General features: G+C 63.1%; 1 protein-coding gene across 1 annotated transcript; it reads left to right on the top strand.

Moving 5' to 3' along the window:
* Positions 1-760: 760 nt before the first annotated feature.
* On the top strand, positions 761-6,858 carry MRPL4 (mitochondrial ribosomal protein L4). Its single transcript, XM_082781732.1, has 9 exons — positions 761-868; positions 1,671-1,698; positions 2,338-2,575; positions 3,327-3,378; positions 4,674-4,791; positions 5,305-5,411; positions 5,495-5,604; positions 5,719-5,789; positions 6,649-6,858. Exons 1-9 carry the CDS (start codon positions 806-808, stop codon positions 6,792-6,794), a joined length of 933 nt encoding a protein of 310 aa, XP_082637858.1. The 5' UTR covers positions 761-805; the 3' UTR covers positions 6,795-6,858.
* Positions 6,859-7,614: the final 756 nt, after the last annotated feature.

Genomic DNA, 7,614 nt, shown 5'->3' with positions numbered 1-7,614 from the left:
TGGGGGGACTGGGGGATACTGGGAGCACTGGGGATACTGGGAGCACAGGGACACCGGGGGTTCTGCAGGATACTGGGGGTACTGGAGGGACTGGGGGATACTGGGGGGAGGCACTGGGAGCACTGGGGACACTGGGGATAGTGGGGGGGACTGGAGGTGCTGGGGGTACTGGGAACACTGGGCGGTACTGGGAGCACTGGGGGTTAGTGGGAGCACTGGGGGCACTGGGGATACTGGGTGGAACTGGGAGCACTGGGAGGTACTGGGGCACTGAGGGCTACTGGGGGGCTGCTTGGGAACACTGGGCATACTGGGAGCACTGGGAACTAGGGGTACTGGGAGCACTGGGAGTTACTGGGGATACTGGGAGCAGTAGGGATAGGGGGGTGCTGGGGGCACTGGGAGCACTGGGTGGATACTGGAGGGCACTGGGGGGTACTGGGAACACTGGGGGGGTACTAGGGGATACTGGGAGCACTGGGGATGGGGGATTGTTAGGGATAGTGGGGCATACTGGGAGCACTGGGAGTTACTGGGACGTACTGGGAGCACTGGGGAGGAGTTATTGGGAGTACTGGGCGTTACTGGGAGCACTGGGTCGTACTGGGAGCACTGGGGACGAGGAGTTATCGGGAGCACTGGGCGATACTGGGAGCACTGGGCCGTACTGGGCGCACTGGCCCCGCCCCCCGGAAGCCCCGCCCCACACCGCCCCTCGATCCTTGACGTCATCACTGGGCGCCGCGCGCGCCGCGCCAGGCCCCTCCCCTTCCGTGACGTCACAATCAGGCGCCCTCCCCCCGCCATGTTCCGCGCCGGGCCCCGCGGAGCCGCCGCCTGGGCCTGGGCCTGGGCCCGGGCCGCGCGGGTGAGGGGCGGGGCCTGGGGGCGGTGGGCGGGGCTTGGAAGGGGGTGGAGGTGGGCTGGGGGAGGTGGGCGGGGCCTGGGGGAGGTGGGCGGGGCTTGGGTGGAGGTGGCCTTGCGGGGGGTGGGGGGGCTTGGAGGAGTGGGCGGGGCCTGGGGGAGGTGGGAGGGGCCGGTGTGGGGTGGGCGTGGCTTGGAGTGGGGGCGTAAGGAGGTGGGCGTGGTCTGGGGAGGTGGGCGGGGGCTTGGAAGTGGTGGGAGGAGCGTGGGGAGGTGGGCGTGGCTTGGAGGTGGTGGGAGGGTCTTGGGGAGGGGGCGGGGCTTGGGGGTGGAGGTGAGCTTGCGGGGGGTGGGGGGTTTGGAGTAGGGGGCGGGGCTTTGGAGGTGGTGGGAGGGCCTTTGAGGGGTGGGCGGGGCCTGTGTGGAGCGGGCGGGGCTTGGAGAGGTGGGCGGGGCTTGGGGAAGTGGGCGTGGATTGGAGGTAGTGGGAGGGGCTTGGTGAGGGGGCGGGGCTTGTGAGGTGATGGGAGGGGCTTGGGGTGGGCGGGGACTTTAAGTTGGCGGGAGGGGCTTAGGGAGGGGGGCGGGGTCTGGGGAAGGGGGGCGGGGGCTTATGATGTGGTGGGAGGGCCTTGGAGGGGGTGGGCGGGGCCTGGGTGAGGTGGGAGGGGCCTGTGTGGGGTGGGCGTGGCTCGGAGGGGTGGGCGGTGGTCTGGGGATGTGGGCGGGGCTTGTGGGGAGGGGGGCGGGGCCTGCTGGGGGGGGTCCTTGGGGCCGGGGTCCCGCTGACGGCCGTGAACCCGCAGGGGGCGGCGAGCACCGGGAGCGGCGCAGGTGAGTGGGGGGGGGACGGGGATGGGGGGGCACTGGGGGGACTGGGGGGACTGGGGGACACTGGGGGGATGGGGGGGGCATGGGGACGGGGGGGCATCGGGGTTGGGGTCGTCATTAGGGACAGGGTGGCTGTGGGGTCAGGGATATTGGGGACAGGGTGGCCATGGGGTCGGGGACATCAGGGGGACATTGGGGACAGGGTGGTTGTGGGGTTGGGGTCATCATGGGGACAGGGTGACTGTGGGGTCGGGGACATCATTAGGGACAGGATGGCTTTGGGGTCAGGGACATCCTTGGGGACAGGGTGGCCATGGGGTTGGGGTCATCATTGGGGACAGGGTAGCTGTGGGGTCGGGGACATCATGGGGACACTGGGGACAGGGTGGCCATGGGGTCAGGGACATTGAGGACAGGGTGACTGTGGGATCAGGGACATCTTTGGGGTCAGGGTGGCCATGGGGTTAGGGTCATCCTTAGGAACAGGATGGCTCTGGGGACAGGGTGGCCATGGGGTCGGGGACATCATGGGGACATTAAGAACAGGACGGCTTTGGGGTCAGGGATATTGGGGACAGGGTGGCTTTGGGGTCGGGCACACCACGAGGACATCACCGCCCCCATCCCCTCATCCCCCAACAGAGCTCCCGTCCCCTACACCCCCCCTGTCCCCCCAACCCCCCCAATCCCCCCCGTCCCCCCCGCCGCCCCCGTTGTCCCCGTTGTCCCCGTCCCGGTCCCCGTTGCTGCGTTCCTGCGGTGTCCCGGTGGCCCCGGGGGGGGTCTCGGCGCAGGCGTGGGTGGGGTCCCTGCGGCACCCCCAGCACCAGCGCCTGGGGCTGGCCCAGCTGCACCCCGACGTCTTCGCCATCGCGCCCAGGTAGGGGGGGGGGCTTTTGGGGTCGGGGGGGGGGGATTTGGGGTTCGGATGGGGCTTTTGGGGTCATGGGGAGGGCCTTTTGGGGTCAGAGGGGGCGGATTTTGGGGTTGGAAGGGGGGATTTGGGGTTGGAGGGGGGGCTTTTGGGGTCGGGGGGGGGGATTTTGGGGTCGGAGGGGGGGATTTGGGGTCAGAGGGGGGATTTGGGGTCGGAGGGGGGCTGTTTTGGGATCGGAGTGGGGGGGGTTGGGGTTGGAGGGGGCTGTTTTGGGGTCAGGGGTGTCACCTTTGGGGTCTAGGGGGAGCTTTGGGGACCCTCTTTGGGGTGTTGGGGTCTCCTTTTGGGGTGTTGGGGCCCCCATTTAGGATGTTGGGGCCCCCATTTAGGATGTTGGGGCCCTATTTGGGGTGTTGGGGTCCCTATTTGGGGTGCTGGGGTCCCCTTTTGGGGTGTGGGGGTCCCCATTTGGGGCGTTGGGACCCCAATTTAGGATGTTGGGGCCCCCATTTAGGATTTTGGATCCCTATTTGGGGTGTTGGGGTCCCTATTTGGGGTGTGGGGGTCCCCATTTGGGGTGTTGGGACCCCAATTTAGGATGTTGGGGCCCCCATTTAGGATACTGGGGCCCTATTTGGGGTGTTGGGGTCCCTATTTGGGGTGCTGGGCTCTCCTTTTGGGGTGTTGGGGTCCCCTTTGGGGTATGGGGTCACTGGGGGACCCCCGGGTGATGCCCCCACCCCGTGTCCCGCAGGCTGGACATCCTACACGCGGTGGCCACGTGGCAGAAGAACTTCAAGAGGATCGTGAGTGGGGTTTTGGGGTCGGGGGGGAGGATTTGGGGTGGGAGGGAGAGATTTGGGGGAGAGGGAGAGGTTTGGGGGCAGAGGGGGAAGTTTTGGGGCAAAGGGAGAGGTTTTGGGGCAGAGGGAGAGGTTTGGGGGGAGAGAAATGGGTTTTGGGGACAGGGGGAGAGGTTTTGGGGTGGGAGGGGGAGGTTTTGGGGTGAGGGGGAGAGATTTGGGGGAGAGGGAGAGGTCTGGGGGGAGAGAAAGGGATTTTGGGGACAGAGGGAGAGGTTTTGGGGACAGGGAGAGGTTTTGGGGTGAGAAGGAGAGGCTTTGGGGACAGAGGGAGGTTTTGGGGCAGAGGAAGAGGTTTGGGGGAGAGGTTTTGGGGCAGAGTAAAAGGTTTTGGGGCAGAGGAAGAGGTTTGGGGTGAGAGGGAGAGATTTGGGGCAGAGGGTGAGGTTTTGGGGCGAAAGGGAGAGGCTTTGGGGGGGAGGTTTTGGGGACAGGGAGGTTTTGGGGCAGAGGAAGAGGTTTGGGGGAGAGGTTTGGGGTGAGAGGGAGAGGTTTGGGGGGGAGGTTTTGGGGTGGAGGAAAAGGTTTTGGGGCAGAGGGAGATGTTGGGGAGATTTTTAGGGTGAGGGGGAGTTTTTTGGGGTGAGAGTGAGTTTTTTGGGGCAAGAGGGAGAGTTTTGGGGCTCAGGGGGAGTTTTTTTGGGGCAAGGGGGAGTTTTTTGGGGCGAGAGGGACTTTTTTGGGGCGAGAGGGACTTTTTTGGCATGAGTGAGGTTTTTGGGGCTCGGGGGGAGGTTTTTGGGGCAAGAGGGAGAGCTTTGGGGCAAGCGGGAGTTTTTTGGGGCGAGAAATAGGTTTTTGGGGTGAGCAAGGTTTTTGGGGCGAGAGGGAGGTTTTTGGGGCGAGAGGGAGTTTTTTGGGGTGAGAGGGAGTTTTTGGGGTGAGCAAGGTTTTTGGGGCAAGAAGGAGAGTTATGGGGCTCGGGGGGAGGTTTTTGGGGTGAGAGGGAGAGCTTTGGGGCTGAGAGGGAGGATTTTGGGGCTGAGAGGGTGGATTTTGGGGCCGAGAGGGCAGATTTTGGGGCGAGAAGGAGACCTTTGGGTGCCAGCGGGACACCTTTAGGCAGCGAAAAGAGGGAATTTTTTAGGACGAACAAACCTCGGGGTGACCGGGGCGGGTTTGGGGATACCGAGGGAGATTTGGGGTGGCTCGGGGGGTGGTCCTGATGCCCGGGATTTTAATTTTAATTAAGATTTTAATTAGGATTTTAATTAAGATTTTAATTTGCCCCCCCCCAGAGCTACGCCAAGGTGAAGACTCGCGCCGAGGTGCGGGGCGGCGGGCGCAAGCCGTGGCGCCAGAAGGGGACGGGGCGAGCGCGGCACGGCAGCATCCGATCCCCGCTGTGGCGGGGGGGTGAGTGACCCCATAGGGTCTTTGGGGTCGGAGGGGGCTGTCAAAGCGCCCCAGAGTCCCCATTTAGGGTGTTGGGGGTCTCCTTCTGGGGTGTTGGGGTCCCCATTTAGGGTATGGGGGTCTCCTTTATGGTGTTGTAGTTCCTTTGGGGTGTTGGGGTCCCTATTTGGGGTACTGGGGTCCCCTTTTGGGCTGTGGGATCCCCTTTTGGGCTGTGGGGGCCCCTATTTGGGGTGTTGGGGCCCCAATTTAGGATGTTGGGGCCCCCATTTAGGATGTTGGGGCCCTATTTTGGAGTGTTGGGGTCTCCTTTTGGGGTGTTGGGGTCCCCATTTAGGGTATGGGGGTTTCCTTTATGGTGTTGTAGTTCCTTTGGGGTGTTGGGGTTCCCATTTGAGGTGTTGGAGCTCCAATTTAGGATCTTGGGGCCCCCATTTAGGATGTTGGGACCCTATTTTTTTGGGGGGGGACGAATTTAGGACCCCCCCGACCTCCCAAATCGACCCCATACAGGTGGCATCGCGCACGGCCCGCGGGGCCCCACCAGCTACTACTACATGCTGCCCATGAAGGTGCGGGTGCTGGGGCTGAAGGTGGCGCTCACCGTCAAGCTGATGCAGGTACGGGAGACCCCAAAAAACCCCAAATCCATCCCAAAGGGGGGTTTTTGGCTGTCCCCCGCTGACATTTGGGGTTTTTCTAGGACCAGCTGCACGTGGTGGACAACCTGGAGATGCCCACGGCCGACCCCCGGTACCTGCAGGACCTGGCGCGGTACCGCCACTGGGGCAGCTCCGTGCTCATCGTTGACGTGTGAGCCCCCCCCTGTCACCCCATTATCCCCCCCCCGTGTCCCCAAACCCCGTCCCGGTGTCCCCAAACCCCGTCCCGGTGTCCCCAAAGCGTAATTTTCCCTTTTCTCCCCAGCGATGAGATGCCGGAGAACATCGAAAAAGCCGTGGCCGGCCTCAAAACCATCACCCTGATCCCTGTCATAGGTGAGAGCCCCCAAAAGTGCCCTAAAGTGTCCCCAAAATGTCCCCGTAAGTGTCCCCAAAGAGTCCCCAAAACGTCCCCGTAAGTGTCCCCAAAGAGTCCCCAAAATGTCCACAAAGTGCCCCCAAAGCATCCCCAAAGTGTCCCCAAAGCTCTCCAAAGCACCCCCAAAATGCCCCAAAGCATCCCCAAAGCGTCCTCAAAGCGCCCCAGAAGTCCCCAAAGTGCCCCCAGAACATCCCCAAAGTGCCCCAAAAGCCTCCACAGCACCCTGAAGCGTCTGCAAAAGTCCCCAAAATGCCCCAAACCATCCCCAAAGCACCCCAAAACGTCCCCAAAGCATACCCAAAGCGTCCTAAAGCGCCCCAAAGCTCTCCAAAGCACCCCCAAAATGCCCCAAAGCTCCCCAAAGCATCCCCTAAGTGCCCCAAAACATCCTCAAAGCGCCCCAGATGTCACCAAAGTGCCCCCAGAACATCCCTAAAGTGCCCCAAAGTGTCCCCAAAGTGCCCCAAAGCTCTTCAAAGCACCCCAAAGCGTCCCCGAAGTGCCCCAAAACGTCCCCAAAGCGCCCCAGAAGTCCCCAAAGTGCCCCCAGAACATCCCCAAATTGCCCTAAAGCGCCCCAAAGTGCCCTAAAGTGCCCCAAAGTGTCCCCAAAGTGCCCCAAAGCTCTCCAAAGCACCCCCAAAATGCCCCAAAGCTCCCCAAAGCACCCCAAAGCGTCCCCGAAGTGCCCCAAAACGTCCCCAAAGCGCCCCAGAAGTCCCCAAAGTGCCCCCAGAACATCCCCAAATTGCCCTAAAGTGCCCCGAAGAGCCCCCGAAACGTCCCCAAAGTGTCCCCACCGTGTCCCCGCAGGTCTCAACGTCCACAGCATGCTGAAGCACCAGACGCTGGTGCTGACGGTGGCCGCCGTGGACTTCTTGGAGAAGAAGCTGCTGTGGCACGACACGCGCTACTCGCCCCTCTACCCCTTCTCCATGCCCTACAGCGACATCCCATAGCCGGGACGGGGTCTGGGGGCTCTGCGCCTCCTCCCCCTGCCCCATTAAAGTGAGGTCGTGCCCAGCTCTCGGGTTTTGTTGGTTTTTTTTTGGGGGGGGGGTGTGCTTGAAGACTTCGTTTTAGGGTTTGGGTGGCTCCTGGGTTTGTGGTACAGGTGCCCCGTGGGGACACGGGGATGTATGGCCACCCTATGGGGACGTACAGCCACCCCACGGGGTCATGGGGACATACAGACACCCCTCAGGGACATACAGCCACCCCTTGGGGATATGGGGACACACAGACACCCCATGGGGACATACAGCCACCCCATGGGGACATGGGGACATACAGCCACCCCATGGGGACATACAGATGCCCCTCGGGGACATGGGGCCATATGGCCACCCCGTGAGGACATGGGGTCATACAGCTACCCCTTAGGGATATGGGGACATACAGCCACCCCTTGGGGACATACAGACACTCTGTGGGGACATATAGCCACCCCTTAGGGATATGGGGACATACAGCCACCCCTTAGGGATATAGGGGCATACAGCCACCCCACGGTGACATACAGCCACCCCATGGGGACATGGGGACGTACAGCCACCCTGTGGGGACATCCAGCCGTCCTTTAGGGATATGGGGACATACAGCCACCCCTTGGGGACAATCCAGGCTTGGGGACGGCTTTGGGGCCAGCTCTGCCAGCACGCACATCCTCTCCCACGGTGAGCGGTGGCACCTGGTGGCACCTTGGTGGCTCCCAGGTCCCGCTGCGGGGCTGGGGACACCGCGGGGCCAGCTCGCCTCGTCCCCTCCCGCGGGCTCCTC

This window comes from Aythya marila (assembly GCF_965140915.1).
Source record: "Aythya marila genome assembly, chromosome: 32".
Lineage (NCBI taxonomy): Eukaryota > Metazoa > Chordata > Aves > Anseriformes > Anatidae > Aythya > Aythya marila.
This window is presented reverse-complemented; position numbering and strand designations above follow the sequence as displayed.

Excerpts from the sequence above, each read along its gene's own strand:
- MRPL4 (XM_082781732.1), top strand. The coding sequence starts at position 806 with ATGTTCCGCGCCGGGCCCCGCGGAGCCGCCGCCTGGGCCTGGGCCTGG. Across the intron at positions 1,699-2,337 it reads GAGCACCGGGAGCGGCGCAG|AGCTCCCGTCCCCTACACCC; the intron begins GTGAGTGGGGGG and ends ATCCCCCAACAG. Across the intron at positions 5,412-5,494 it reads TCACCGTCAAGCTGATGCAG|GACCAGCTGCACGTGGTGGA; the intron begins GTACGGGAGACC and ends GGGTTTTTCTAG.